Source organism: Miniopterus natalensis, chromosome 12 (assembly GCF_054644295.1).
Source record: "Miniopterus natalensis isolate mMinNat1 chromosome 12, mMinNat1.hap1, whole genome shotgun sequence".
Classification (NCBI taxonomy): Eukaryota; Metazoa; Chordata; class Mammalia; order Chiroptera; family Miniopteridae; genus Miniopterus; species Miniopterus natalensis.
The window spans coordinates 59,572,344-59,588,274 of NC_142092.1; the positions used below are offsets into that span (position 1 = coordinate 59,572,344).

At 39.3% G+C, this 15,931-nt stretch overlaps 2 protein-coding genes across 2 annotated transcripts in view; one reads left to right on the forward strand and one right to left on the reverse strand.

Annotated features, from left to right (window-relative positions):
- Positions 1–1,530: 1,530 nt before the first annotated feature.
- Positions 1,531–3,891, reverse strand: B3GALT9 (beta-1,3-galactosyltransferase 9). The gene is made up of 2 exons (XM_016213665.2): positions 3,886–3,891; positions 1,531–2,634 (listed from the first exon to the last, which is right to left on the reverse strand). The coding sequence occupies exons 1-2, from the start codon at positions 3,889–3,891 to the stop codon at positions 1,531–1,533; spliced, it is 1,110 nt and encodes a 369-aa protein (XP_016069151.2).
- A 2,778-nt stretch (positions 3,892–6,669) lies between these two features.
- The window catches only part of FBXW2 (F-box and WD repeat domain containing 2), a 29,313-nt gene continuing 20,051 nt past the window's right edge, over positions 6,670–15,931 (forward strand). Inside the window, exons 1-3 of the mRNA XM_016213716.2 lie at positions 6,670–6,749; positions 6,857–6,965; positions 11,219–11,728. Coding sequence (XP_016069202.1) covers positions 11,239–11,728 — 490 coding nt within the window. The 5' untranslated portion in view covers positions 6,670–6,749; positions 6,857–6,965; positions 11,219–11,238. The remainder of the gene's footprint in view (positions 6,750–6,856; positions 6,966–11,218; positions 11,729–15,931) is intronic.

Below are 15,931 nucleotides of genomic sequence, written 5' to 3' on the forward strand. Positions count from 1 at the left end.
TCATGTTGCTATCCTCCCACTTTTAGGAGTTAGGTACTGTTACTGCCCTGTTTACACCTGAGACAAAGAGTTGAAGACTTGCACAAGGTCACACAGCAAATAAGTGGAGCTGATATTTGGAACTAAGCTGTTTAACTCAGAACTCGTGCTCTTAAATGCTGCTTCTTCCTCTTACTGAGTACTTAACTATGGGCCAAATCTAATGCTAAACACTTGCCATATCTCACTTAGTCCATAATCCCTACAAGGCTGATTTCGTACACAAACAGGCCCAGTAAGGTTTAGTAACATATTCAAAAATTTAACCAACAAGTCTTATGGAGAGGTTTTCAAAGTATATTCCTGTGGGGACACCTAAAATCCCAAGAACCCAGGATGTAAACTACTGATTTTGTGCCCAGTTATTGTACAAGAGAAATCAGGAAGTGTGTATTATGAGTTGAATTGCATCCTTCAAAAAGATACATGGAAATTCTAACCCCTGGTACCTGTGAATGTGACTTTATTTCAAGATAGTTAAGTCATTGATTTGCTTGATTGCTGATGTAATCAAGTTAAGATGAGGTTATTAGGGTAGGCCCTAATCCAGTTAGTGGTATCCTTAGGAGAGGGAAATTTGGGCACAGACACAGCACAGAAGAAATATTATATGACGTGACAGACGCACAGAAGGGCATGTGAAGGTGGAGGCAGAGATGAAAGGAATGAGTCCGTAAGCTGAGGATTGCTGGCAACCACCAAAATGCTAGAAGAGACAAGAAAGGATTCTCCACTAAGGCTTGAGAGAGCATGTCCCTGCTGACACTTTGATTTCAGACTTCTAGTCCCCAGAACTTCAAGCAAGTACGTTTCTGTTGTTTCATGTCACCTTGTTTGCGGTATTTTGTTATGGCATCCCTAGGAAACTGGTATAGAGTATATATACATAACAAGAAATGTGAATGTGTTGCATCCCATCTGTAAAGCACTGTGTAATTAGTAATTGAAAATCGTTCCACAAAAAGAGACCTAAGTCTTTACACTAGTGAGGTTTAAGTTAATATACACTAGGCAGCTAAAACTTTAAATTAAATGTAATCCACCACTCAGATTACTAATGTAATGGAAAATGTTTCCTGTTTGCAGACGAGATGAACATTTGTTAAACAAATTCCTTATTTCTTCTTTTCTTTAATTCTGAGCATTCTCAAAAATTAGTTACCACTGCTATCACTGAGTCATGACAGTTCCATAGAATGTGATTTTTTTTTTTTTTTAATTCACTAGTTGTAAAGAGAAACAAGGCTTTTGATTGTAATTAAATTTAATGTTCTAACTTTTCTGGACAAGAGGGTTTATTTTGAAAAGAATCATGCTATACCAACTTAAATTCTTTAAAACGAGATTTCAATATGATGTATATCTGGGCACTAAAAACACTGCAACTTTCTGAGTACAATTAAAACTGCATGAAACACAAAGAAGGAGGATGCTTTCTGTAGCAAGGTAGGAGGTAATTTAAAAAGAACAAACCTATAAGAAAAACAAATGCTAATCACCAAAATACATGACATTGTTTTTTATGGTACCAATATGAAAACGTTTAAAGCTGTCAAGGTATGTCAGAAGCTTGCAGGAAATGAGTCCAGAGTAAGTCTCAAACAGTGTACATTCTTTCCCATCATTAATTTCCTTCCATGCCAAGGGCATTTCAGCATCTGTAGTTTCTAAAGATGTAAAGATGAACTTATAGCAACATCTGTTGTATCTGATATGTCTTCTCCCAGAAAACCTTGAACTGTGGATGGGTATAAGGCCCATAGACTTGGCACAAATTCCTACAAACACATCAGCAGGTGCCATAACGGGTACTTCTTTGAAAACTACATACATCATCCGAGCCACATCTTGGGACATAATAAAGGCCTCACCACTGCAGTAATCTGGGTAGTACTTTTCTGGGTACTCGCTAAGAGGGACAAATTCTTGGCTAGTAGGGTCTCTGTTGGGCATATCCTGATGGATAACTCTTCCTACATAGATATCTTCAAGGTGTTCTTTCAGATTAAGAAGATAATCTACCAAGCTTGGTAGGTTGACAAACATCTCTTCATCAACCTTGAGAATGAACAAGGCATTAGGGCAGAAAGTCACAGCCCACTGTGTCATTGTGATGATCTTCAGGGTTTGGTTCTCAGCACTGTCCAAAAAGATTCCTTCGATTATATCATTATTCTTATGGGACTCTTTGTCTATTTCTTGCTGGGTAGTTGCTAAAATAGGCATTCCCAAAGCAAACAGTGTGAGAATGGGGTGCCCTTGGACACTGGTCACATTACCCCAGGTTTTCCTGATGAGGTCCCGTCTTGTTTGATTTCCTGGGCTACTGAAGATAAGAGAGAGCAAAAATATGTTCTTCCCTTTACATGCCTCCGACTGGCTCAAGATATAATATTTGGAAAGATTACTTCTTAGGGGCTCCATGTTCAATTTTCTTGCCTTATCCTTAATTTCAAGAACTTTCATATCTACATAAGGCAAAGCATGCAGAAAGTATTCTTCCACAAAATCAGCCCCAAAAAACAAGACATGAAATAGGATAACATTAAACAGAATGAAACACCACTGGTGAGTCCGAAGTCTGCAGAATGTCACCTAAATAAGAAAAAGAACACATGTTCATTCAACCTTCATCTCCATTTCTGTTTTTTCCCCCATCGCACACTATATGTACCTCTGATTCCACTTAGCGATACACTATTCTAAGTGTTTATTATTTATTTTTGTTAATTTGTCTCCAGCTAGACCGTGGCCTTCTGGACAGCAGGCATGACGCCTCTCTCTTCTCCAGTGCTGCCGAGTTCACTGTTTGGCACAAAGTAGAAACTGAATAAAATGTTGGTTAGTTGTTCTCTTGCCAGTTTGGATGAAAGCCTGCTTACTATATACAAGGCCCTGTGTTAAACACTGGGGAAGCAAAGAAGAATCCCGAATAGACGTGGATATAAAATAACAAGTGGCATCATTGTGCTAAAAGCCTGTAGGAAAATACATGGTGTTCTTTCTGGAATGGAAGCCCTTGGGTCAGTTTCTTCTCTAATTACAAAGGTCAAGGGCTATTTTTCAATGACGTCATTGCTTTTGTTGGCCACTGCACAATGGCTACCAATCAAACATTTACATTCTTCCAGTATGACTTTTCCACTTAATCTAATACTGAATTCTGACATTGTCTGTTTGGACAATGCCCCTTAATCCATCTGGCATGTCTTTCAATATGGGCAGATTCCTGCTATCTGGTCAGCACCCCATTCAGGGATCTAGGACAGGCTCGTGCCAAGCTTCCGCCACTTCATCAGAGGAGATGGCAACTTTCCATCTAGGAGAGCATAGGCAGGATTGTAATATATTAGAGCCAGGGAACATTAAAGGAATTAAACCTCTGTTCATTGGAGCTTCCATCAACAAAGCCTCCCGTTATAATAGTTACCTCTTTTTGAACACTTGTCATGGACCAGGCACTGTGCTAAGCACTTTACATGCCTTAATCATCTAGCCATGGTAGTATCTCTTTCAGGTAGGTTTTCTTCAAAATTAAGCTGAGCATCCAGCTACTTAGTAATTTGCCCAAGATCATTCAATGCGTAAGGGGGTGGGATAGGGCCATGATTTGAACTCACATATGCCAAATTCCAAAGCTTACTCTTAACCACTACAGAATCCTGACTCCCATCTTTTACTTTTCCGTGTCTGTTAAATAGGAAAAAACAACCAAACAAACTCCTGAAATTATAATCTGAACTCCTTTCCATTTTCTCCATGATTATTTGTACATAGAAGAAACTCCAGTCACTTCAAAGTCTATTGTAATAGATAGCAAATGCTTCAAAATTATAAGAAACTTACCTGCATGTTGTCTGTGAGCAATTTCAGGGCTTTGGAAATGACTGAGTCCAGATGCCAAATTGTGTCCAAATGTATCTCAGGATCACACCAGTCAAACAGCAATTGAAGTAAAGTACTTTGTGCCTCAGACTTCAAGGGTAAGGTTTCTGGCCAATCAACCTGAGCTTTTGTCCCAGAATACCTGCTGGCCGTATAGGAAAGCCAGTGCTGATCATGTTACAGCTAGAGTGGATCCAGAACAAAGAGTTAAAAAAAAAAAAAAAGCAAACCTCTTCAAATGCTTCCCATCTTCTGTACATCTTGAAAGTGACCCCTTGTCTTTATGCCAGGTCCTAGTGAAGTATGCATGGGAGTTGAACGAACAGTTCACCCACATCACCTCTCCACAGCATCATAACACAAGGAGAAATGTCATGTAGTGTGAGTTGAGTGCATCTCAAGAAACTCAACAGTTTAAGTAGTTCCTGCCCCCATACACGCATGTGCTAGAAATGTATGAAACATCAAGGAATACATGTCATACGAGTGGGTGCAATTTTTCTCCCCAAAGAAACAAATGGTGAACTTTGGTGTATGTTTCATTGGGAAGGATTCTGAATTCCTAATGTAGGCTATGCAAGAACTTTATTAAATCAATTATATGTCACCTTGGGGATTCCAGGTACCTCTCCCAAGTAATCATCTCAAAATGGAAAACAACATGTCTATTTTAGCCTGAATTGAAGAGACTGAACATTTGATGTTTACCATTAGCTACTTTCCTAGAGCATATATGTGTAGGAATTATCCCAGACATCGTTTCTACCAGCAAGTTTATTTTCAGGAAAGAACAACATCCAGTATATTTTCGTGTTTCACAGAAAGCAGTTGTACTGAGCATTCTGTTCTTAGGCCAGGCTGTATTCCTCTTTTTTCTTGATTACCTTAGTACTGTCTTCCCTTTCATAGAGGTTGTCTGATATGTGTACCCATGTCTTCCTAAATTTTCTTATAATGTTGTCAACAGTGACTCTGTCTCTTAGAAGCCTGCAAAGACATCCTGTTGCCTACTAAATCAAATTTGCTCTCTTGAGACCTGACTTTCAGGACACCATACTTGGCTTCACCTCACACGGTCAATTTTTTATTTCCCATGTTTCAAGTACCCTAGATGGACTCAGGCTGTTTGGAGCTTTGGCTGTGCTCTACCACTAACTGGATATGTGATGGTCTTACTGTTTTATGTGTTATGCCTATATCATTGGACCAAGCTGTTTAATATAGTAGCCATAAGCCACATGTGGCTATTTAAATTTCAATTAGTCATTTTTTATTGCTTTGGAGAGAGGGAGATTTGTTGTTCCACTTGTTTATGCATTCATGGGTTGGTTCTTGTATGTGGCCTGACCAGAGATGGAACCTGTAACTATGGAATATTGGGACAACTCTCTAATCAACTGAGCTACCTGGCCAGGGCCTAAATTTCAATTAATTAAAATTAAATAAGATTAAAATTTTATTTCCTTAGTCAGATTAGGTAATTTTTAAAAAATATATCTTTTATTGATTTCAGAGAGAGGAAGGGAGAAGAAGAGAGAGCTAGAAACATCAATGATGAGAGAATCGTCATTGATCGGCTGCCTCCTGCACGCCCCCAACTCAGGATCCAGCTCCCAACCCAGGCATGTGCCTTGACCTGGAATCAAACCTCCATCTCCTGGATCCTAGGTCGATGCTCAACCATTGAACCATACCCCACTGGGCAGATTAGGTCATTTGTAAGTGTTTGATAGCCACAAGAGGTTACTGGCTGTCCTATTAGATATCACAGATAGGGAATATCATTGCCGAAAGTCCTATTGGACACTGCTGGTATAAGATGCATGTAAGTGTGTGTGTGTGTGTGTGTGTGTGTGTGCATGAGTTTTATGAGCCCTTATGGAGAGGCAAGGGTAACTTACAGTCTGAAGGGGGCCTGTGTTGAAAAGTCCTTTTGTCCTGGGTTTCTCCATCTCTAAAAATGGAGCTGGTAATAGTAACTACAACGTAGGGTTGTGGTGGGAACTGAGGCTATAACATGTAAAGTGGCTAGAAGAGGACCTGGCACATAGGAAACATGTGGTTTAATTCCTGACTCTAAAGATTATGTTTCATCTCCTTAGTCCTTAGAACGATCAGGTGAGGAGGGTACTTTAATTGCTATGCAGACAAGGAAAATAAAGCCAGAGAGGTTAAGTAACCAGGCCATGGGCACAGAGTGTAAGAGTGGGGGTTCAAATCTAATCATCTAATTCTCTTCTTTCCCTCACCAACCCCCTTACACTGGCTTAGTTTTTTTTTTCTTAGCGCTTGTTAAAATTTGCATCATGCCTTATTTACCTGTGTATCTCTTCCACTAGGAGATAAGCCCCCCCAGAAGGTCAGGGATTTTTGTGCTTTTTGTTCACTAACCCCATCCCCTTGAACAGTGTTTGGGACATAACAGGTGCTAAACTGTTTGACTTTGGACTCGTCTCTTAACTTCTCCTCTCTTTCCTCCATAAAGTGAGGATAGCAGAAAAAGTGCCGCAGAGTTAGAGCAAGATCAGACTGGGTAAGGAACATAAATGCGCTGGACACATTCCGGCATACAGCCTGGAGGTAAGCTCAGGTCCACGCTGCACAGCTGTCGAGAGGGCCGTACTGCGCATGCGCCGCAGCCTTCTTTTCCCTCGTCCTCCCCTCCGCCCCCCCGCCCGCCTGCTTACCCCCTCGAGGCGGGGGCCGGAAGTGCAGCCGGTCCCCCTGCGCGCCGCGGGCGGAGGGACGCACGGAGATGACGCAGGCAGTACCGGAAGCCGCTGCCCTGCGAGATTGCGGACCGTGAGCGGCGGCCGCTGGTCCAGGTCTGTTCTGAATGCGAGGCGGGGCCGGGTCGGGCTGGGGGTTCTCAGGTGCCGGCGCCGTTGTTGACCCGCCGCACCTCCGGCCGTTTATCTTTATTTCCCTGCAGACGCCATGGCTGCGGAGCGGACCCGGCCGCTGCGAGGATCTGGCGGCCCGAGCGCGCCTAGTCGGTGTGAAGCCCGCGCGAGGTCCCGGGCCCCGGGGCGCTCGCTCAGGTCAGTGCCGCGTGGAACACGGCTCCGGGAGCCGGGGACCTGGGAGCGACGAACGGGTTGAAAGGATCTGGAGTTGATGTTAGAGATGGGAAAATTGAACCTTGGAGTTACTGCCTCAGTTTCCTTAGCTGCGAAATGAGTTAACAGTGATGTCCCAGGGCTGCCCTGAGTTTGAGAGATGAAGTGTGGAGAGGTGGTGTATGAAGTACAAGCGCTGTGCTAATGTGAGAGACTGCGCCGTAGTTGTGGGTATGCCATGGAAACAGGTGTGTATGTGGGGTGCCGCTTGAAATAAAGGTAACGATGTTAATGCTAAATAATAATGGTTACTGGCATTCCTTGTGTGTCAGGTACGGTGCTAAACGCTTTCCATACACAATCCTATATATAAAAAAAAACCCACAGCCCTTGTAGGCAATGCTGTTCATGGTTACAAGTGGTTACAACTCAGTTTTACAAGTGAAGAAACTGTTGTTTTTGAGATGGGTGAAGTTGATTTGCTCAGGGTCACCCGGCAGCAAGTGAGAGTTGCAGAGCCCTTACTTTATTCTCTTTGTATTGTTTCAAGGCTTTTAGAAATTTTTAAACTAAAGACGGCTTTTAAATAGATAGTATATTCACATGGTTTTAAATTCAAAAAGGGGCCCCTTACCCCAATTCCTCGGCTCTTCAGTTTTCTATGGAGGCAACCGGTGTTACCAGGTTCTTGAATATTGAAAAGATATTCTGTGTATATGAAAGCCTCTGCAGTGTTTAACTGCTGATTATGCCTGATAAGAGAGGAAGAGGAAGCCGCCTCACTCAAAACAAATGTCTTGCTTTTGTTCCTGACCGGGCCAGGTTCTGGTGGAGGAGAGGAAAATGCATTTACTGCATTTTACCCAGAATGTCATCTCTAATATGACCTAGAGGTAGAGGTTTAGTTTTGTTTTGGGCGGGTGGGAACTGGGCACAGTGTTGGGCCTGCTGCTTCCTGTGGGGTCCTAGGAAAGTCAGTGTACTTCTTGGGCCATAAGTTTCCCCGTTTATTAGTTAAGGGCAGTAGTACAGATACCTTCCACAGGGTTGTGAAAATCAAATGAGGTATTAATGTCTGTGAGTACACGTGGTGAAGGATAGCTTCCATTTTACAGATGACAAAATTGAAGCTTAGAGTTAGTTAAACATCCCCATGATCACATAGGAAGTGGCAGAATCAGAGTAAAAGATTTGACTGACGAGAGCATTTCATTCACCTCATTCTTTCTTTGTATCCAGTTGTCTTTGACTGTTCCCAGTAACGGGAGGCTCTCCACTCTGGAGGCAGCTGTTCCATGATTAAAAAGCTCTGATGATTTAAAAGCTCCTCCTCATTTTGACTTGAAATCCCACTTCCTGAAGTTTTTCCCCTTGGGGCCTCATGCTGTCAGTACATAATCTGTATTCCTAGAGGCTCTCTAAAAGAGTTCAGTGTAGACCTGTGGCCTTAAGAAAGTTACCTCTAAAGTTAGTTGAGTTTTTAGAAAAGTAAAAACTGATGGGGTTTTGTTTTTGTTTTCGTGATGCAGACACTGTTTAATAATAAATAGAATGCCAATCAGTGTACAAGTATAGGGGATACCAAACGAAAACATGTTGTCTAGGGAAACATGACAGAATGGTGTTTTATAATCATGTGTTCTGCTGAGTTAATGGGTCTGCTTTATTAAAGATGCCTTTTTCACGACAATCAGAGATGAAGAACTGGAAAACAGCCACCCTTAAGGGGTTCCGTAGCTTAAAGGGCAATCTCTAATATAAGAGTTGGAAAAAAATTATTAGGAGTTAGGAGAATATATAAATTTCAGAAATGGCTGTTTTTTTTTCTTACCGTGCTCACTGGAAAGCTTGTTTCATAATCTTCTGTGGTGTCATGGGCACATGGCGTGCTGTAGGATGTCTCTTAGTTATTTGTGAATGATGGAAACCTGATAATGTTTTCATGGATATTACAAATTTGTCTAACAATTCAGCTTACATAAATGTAAGCATTTTTATGATGGATGTGTGGCATATTTTGTGTGTGTGTGAAGGTGTAGACATGTAGGTGTTAGAGGAAACCCTATTCCCCTTTTTTGCTGTAAAATACAATTCTTGGGCACACGTTTTGGTGTATGTTTTTTTTTTTTAATTCTCACCCAAGTGAGTGGAAGGGAGGGATGGAGGGGGAAGGAGAGAGAGAAACATTGATGTGAAAGAGAGACATCAATTGGTTGCCTACCACACTAGCTCCAACATGGGGCTGCGGATTGAACCTGCACCAAAGTACTTGCCCTTGACCAGGAATCGAACCCATGAACCTTTTGGTGTGTGGGCTGAAGCTCTGATCGCTGAGCCACACCATCCAGGGCTGGTGTATGTTTTTAACTGGCCGGTATTATCAGCTGTTGTGACCTTGTGTGAATGTTCACAGAAAACCATTGTTTTTGTCTTGTTGTGGATGATATTTTTAAAGTAAATATTTTTTTAGAAATGTTACAGATAGAAGATTGTTAGGATTGAGAAGAGGCTTGCTATCTTGTGTTAAGTTGATAAAACTTTTGGTGAACTGATTATTTTTTGATAGCCAAGTAAATCCTTAAATTAATAAATCCTATGTAGCCCAAACCCTGAGACTTCACAGTTCTAAAAAAACAAAACTAGATGATATAATTAGAAAAGTTTGGTTGCTTCTACTGCTTTTTGCCCAATGACATTCTTCCAAATTTGATATTGGGGAAATTAATAAAAATGGTTTTACTCACCTTACATTAACAAAGTTGGAAGATACGGCTTTTTGTGTAAACCTGATCTAGGTGACATATATAGAAAGGAATTTATTTTCCTCTTCCACATTAATTTGGACATACATTTTAAAAGTTTGACAGTCTGGTGGGAAATTGATCAGATTAGAAGGAAAGTTCTTTTCTTTTTTTTAATCATGGAAATGTTTAAACATAAAAATAAAGAGAGTAATAAACCTTCATCACCCAGCGCTAACATCTGACAACGTACGGACAATCTTGGGAAAGATGGTTTTTATTGATTTGCTTTATTTTTGTTCTCTTTTCATTAGTTTAGTCCTCATTGTTAAGAGTGATTCGACACCTTGACACACACTAATGCTGGATACTTGTAAATTTTTTTGTTCCATTTAGCCCTGGAGTAATTTGTCATTATCCTACAGGGGTAGGTGGTATAATCAGACTGGCACAGTGCCCTGAGATCTTATCACCAGGTTGTGATGCTCCTGGTTGTAGCTGACTTCGAAGAGAGGCAGCTTGGTGTGGTCAGAAAATTCCTGATCTTGAGAGCACTGCAGCCAGTCTGTGCTGCTGCTCTTTTGGCTCTGTTGACTATAGGCAAATCACTTACCGTCTCTGACCTGTAACTTCCTTATCTGCAAAGTAGAGATGATGATACCTGGTGTTTGGTGTTTTGTAAGCATCAGGAATACTAATTTGACTTATTGTTCAGGCTTCTAGGACCCACATGACTCAGGGGCACATGGTTAAGAATTGTCACCAGCTCATCTGAGGCTTATAAAAAAAGACTACTACATAAGTCAAATAAGGCCTTTGGTAATTCATGTTCTAACAGGCAGTGCCATAAAGGAAGTGGAAGAACCAGAACACCTGAACCACATAACTTATTAAATCTGCTTATTTTTCTCTCCCAAACCTTTATTCCTGAACATCTATTGCAAAAGCCAGTAATCAGTTCTATGATTTTGGTAACAAGTCAGGTCTTGCCTACCTAGCATGATAACTAATGTCTCAGGTTACTGCTCTAGACTTGCTTTCTGGTTGTCACATCATAGTGCTTATTTTTGTGATTTTAATGCCTAAATAGAATATGTTAAGGAAACTGTATTATGATGGTTTTGATGAAGGAGGGGTATATTTTGTAGAATACATTGTTTCATAATGAATGAATGCTTTGTAAATCTTTGTGAAAATGCATGTAGCATGTGCTAGACGTCAAAAGGAGCAAGTCACACACAGCAACATAAGCTTCATTGACTTATGTTTCAGAGATCATGATTTGTTAAAGAATGTTTTCTCAAATGTATTTTCTTTTGTGTGCATGGAAAAATATCAGATACAGTGTATTAACTGTAAATTTGTTATGTAGTAACTAAGCATAAAGTTGTAATGCCAGATTTTTTACACTAATTTTTAATACTTCATTTGTTAGCAGTATTGCTTGGACGGTCTTTTTGAGCAGAACTAATACAATATTTTGATGTGCCACAGGTAAATTTTTCCATAACCTTATGGAGAGAAAGGACTTTGAGACATGGCTTGATAACATTTCTGTTACATTTCTTTCTCTGACGGACTTGCAGAAAAATGAAACTCTGGATCACCTGATTAGTCTGAGTGGGGCAGTCCAGCTCAGGCATCTCTCCAATAACCTGGAGACTCTCCTCAAGCGGGACTTCCTCAAACTCCTACCCTTGGAGCTCAGTTTTTATTTGTTAAAATGGCTCGATCCTCAGACTTTACTCACATGCTGCCTCGTCTCTAAACAGTGGAATAAGGTGATAAGTGCCTGTACAGAGGTGTGGCAGACTGCATGTAAAAATTTGGGCTGGCAGATAGATGATTCTGTTCAGGACGCTTTGCACTGGAAGAAGGTTTATTTGAAGGCTATTTTGAGAATGAAGCAACTGGAGGACCATGAAGCCTTTGAAACCTCATCATTAATTGGGCACAGTGCCAGAGTGTATGCACTTTACTACAAAGATGGACTTCTCTGTACAGGTAAGAGACCGTGGAACTGTTCTTTTTTTTTTTCTTTCCTATCAGCAATGATTTTGGGGGGGAAACCAGTGGAAAAATTGAGACTAGTCCAAGCAAGTAGATCATCTTGGAGGAATTACACAATCTCTCTGTGTTTGTTTCCTTCTTGTCTATATTGTATGGAAAGGGAGGTATTTCTTTCTTGCTCTAAATTCCTGTGGTGCTAAGAAGAGTTAGAAGTTAAGAGTTTGGGCATGGGAACATAGACAGTTGATATTTTAAAACTAGGCAATTAAGTAACTTTATATAACAAATATAATCATTAAAATTTAGAATTATGTATATCTTCCAGTTATAATGGGTATGTATTTCTACGTATGATTATAATTGGTGCTCACATTTTAGGCAATACATTTTGACAGACATTGTAAATAATTCTTAGGCAGTATTTCAGAAGGCTCTCAGCAGTTCTTATCAATGATCCCAAAGCCTATTCTCTTTCATTGTATATAATATATAGGGATACTCTGTGTTCTTTCTTCATCCAAGATAATTTCTAATAAACATTTGAGTACTACTAAACTATGTAGTTGCCTTTTTTAATAGTATATATTGTTCTTTTGTGTAAATATATCATTATTTAGCCATTCCCATATGTACTAATAAGTGCATATTCAGGTTATTTATTTTTATGAATATTTTTGTTTGCATTGTATTTTTTTCCTTGAATTATTTATTTGGGGCAGAAGCCTCAGAGTAGAATCACCAGATCCAGAAATATGAATGATTTTATAGCTCTTTTTAGTGTCTTTTCCAGGTAGATTGTATTGATACCATGCCTACAGCAAAGTCGTAAAGCTGCTTCTCTCTCAGAGTCCTACCAGACTCAATTTCAGTATTTTTAATAGTTAAGAGACATATTATTTCTCATGATTGTTTTAAAATTTTATTTCTTATTCATTGAGGTTATACATTTTTTCATGTGGTGGTATGTTATCTAAAATACTAGACACTCTGTTTTATAACATGAACATTAAATTTAAGGCACTTCCTGGTTTTGTTTGTCATACTAAAGTTACTCCATGCTTACATTATTTTTCTGTAAACCTGATTATTGGCACATCATCTGTTCTTCTCTACTTTGATATACTTTCCTAGTTGTGGTGATGGCTTTTTCATGTCCTTTTTGCCTTATAATCAATGTCAGGTATTTTAAAATATTTTTAAAAGATTGAGATGTATTAACTTTGAGCTTGGCACTCATTTACACTTACGTAAATACTGGCAGTTGACTCATTTTCAGAACCACCTCTAGCTTCAAAAGAAAAAAGTATCAAACTTTACTTTTGAAATATAATAAAACCTCAGTTACTTAGAGCAGAAATCCCCATTTAGGGACATGTTCACTCAATTATTTAACTACCCAGAAAGTTAAAATAGCTACAATAACTGCATTTTAAGGTTATTCTCTAGGTGGGTCTCTATGTCCTGTTATTTTTATTCTGATTAAATTATTCAGGTTTTCATATTGAAAGTCATGCTATGTCTGTTGAAAGTGATCCAAAGCATTAGTTTAATTTTTCTAATATAGCGTCCCTGGGACTGTTACTAGTGAGAGAAGTATTTGTTACAGAATTACATAGGCATACCTTGTTTTATTGAGTTTCACTTTATTGTACTTTGCAGATATTGCCCCCCCCCCTTTTTTTTTTAAACAAATTGAAGGTAAGACCCTCTGCCAGCAAAAAGATTATGACTCGCTGAAGGCTCACATGATGGTTAGCATATTTTAGCAATAAAGTATTTTTTAAGTAAGGTATGTACATTTTTTTTTTTAGATACAATGCTGTTGCACACTTAATAGACTACAGTATAGTGTAAACATAACTTTTATACGCATTGGGAAACCAAAAAATTTGTGTGACTCTCTTTATTGCGGTGGTCTGGAACCGAACCTGCAATATCTCTGAGGTATAAGTGTTTGTGTCATCTTGTCACTTAAGAGCTTGTCTTTTTCACTGTTGTTGAATTGAGAAATTCTGAATTTGGAAGCAAGTTGATAGTGGCTCTCAGATTAGCCCTTCGAACAGCAATAAAATAGTATTGCCAAAAAGATTGATGGCTAATGCTAAAATGAACATGGTATAGATTCAATGAGGTAGTTATTCTGCTAATTTCTGAACTGGTAAGAAGGGAACCTGTTGTACTTTGTGCTGTTCAGTAGTTATTTATTTATAAAATGCCCTCTGTGTGAAAGACAATGTGAAGGCATACATAGATAAATTGGAGCAGAGAACATACACACCGATACACACCGGGATCAGGAAGGTAACCTGTTTCGTAAAAGTCTCCATGTAGGCTGTGGCTAATCAGAGAACACCTGCCCTTCTAGAGAGGGTGGCTGCTGCTCCACTATACTGAATTATTGCCATGTGGGATTCAGGCTCAGAGTTGTCAGATCTGACTTGTATGAGAAGCCCCACATCTAGATTTTTATGAAACACCCTGATTTTTAAAGCTCTTATTTTTAAGTATTATTCATATTTGATAAATATTGTGGTTGGGTCATATTCAACCTGCAGGCTGCCATATTGTGGTGTCTGGCTTGTAGTCAAATAAGAAAAACAAAAGCTATAAAAGGGGTATGATCAAATGATAGAGTTGAAATGTGTAAGAAGAAAATTCATGTAGTTGTTCAGAAGGAGTGATTTCTCCCACTTGAGAAAATTGAGCAGTGTGTTTATGTTGAGTCTTGAAGAATGGGTAGACTTTAGACAGATGAGATTCAAAGTAGACGCTTCCCAATAGGAAGATCAGTATTAGCGAACACATGACAGGGCTGAGCTTGGAGCACGTAGGAAGAAAATAAAGAATTAATTTTAGCTAGACTCTTAGGATGTAAGTAGGGACTCTAAGTGACACTTAGAATATAATGAAATTGACTTTGGCTGTGTTGTAAAAGCCTCGCATGCTGGGAACATGAGTTTGGACAGTTTTCTATAATCAGAAAGAAAAAAAACTATGAAAAAAAATTTTAAATGATTTTTTTAAAAATATGTTTTTATTGATTTTAGAGAGGACGGGAGAGGGGGCGAGAAAAAGAAACGTCAATATGAGAAACATTGGTTGCCTCCTGCATGCACCCTGGCCGGGTTCAAACCCACAACCCAGGCATGTGCCCATACCATGAATCAAACTGGCAACCATTTGGTGCATGGAATGATGCTCAGCCAACTGAGCCACACCAGCCAGGGCTATGAAAGATTTTTGAGCAGAAAAAGGGCCAGGATCAGAGTTTTCTGCTTCAAGTAGACCAGTGTTTCTTATTTCTGTCAGACCCAGGTTCTCTTTTTATAACATATTTTACAATATTCTCATCTTAAAGTAGTAAAATTCATAGAAGTAATTTGTCTACATATACACATATTTTAAAAAAACATAATGCCTAAACTCTGTTTCAGAGGAAGAATAAGAAGATTGCAATTTAAAATAATACACATCAAACGTAGTGCTCAACCATAGCTATGCTAGAAAATAGGAATGTAATCAGATGTTTGCACCTGTATGTATTGACTATGAACGTGATAATTATAAGTGCAGTATATTGTATTTATGTCACAACCATCAGTGGTGTGATTTCTCAGATGGTGAAAAACTCTTAGCATAAGTTCCCAACAAAGCAAAGTATATTTTTCCTCAATTGACCTGGTAGTTACACTCTTGGAAAATTCAGAATAAACTGCAAATAATGCTTTGTAAAATAGGCTCTAGGCTTAGATAACTAAGGATAAACTTTATACTTAGGGATATCTGGCCAAACTTTAAGAATGTCATGCAGACTACAAGATAATTGTTTTTGTGCACTGTCCCAGTTATTGCAGTATGTCTAGCATTCCTGGCCTCTGCCCTGTAGATGCCAATAATAGCCCCCCTACCACCTAAATCATTATGACAATTGAGGCCACCCCCAAGAATTTCTAAAATGTTCTCGTAGGAGATGCTACTACTTCTATTGACTCTCTAATGTAGAGAAAACTAGAGGTTCCAAATTAAAGCAGTTTCGATGATGGTAAATGGGCCTAGATTTAGGACAGTAAGGGTAGAGAGATTTTTAAAAGGAGCAGTTGAATGAAAGAGCAGCCACTGAAATTTAATTGATAGGATTTGGCAACAAATTGGATATGTGGGAAGGAAAGGGGAGATTTAAAAAATAGCTGAGGTTTC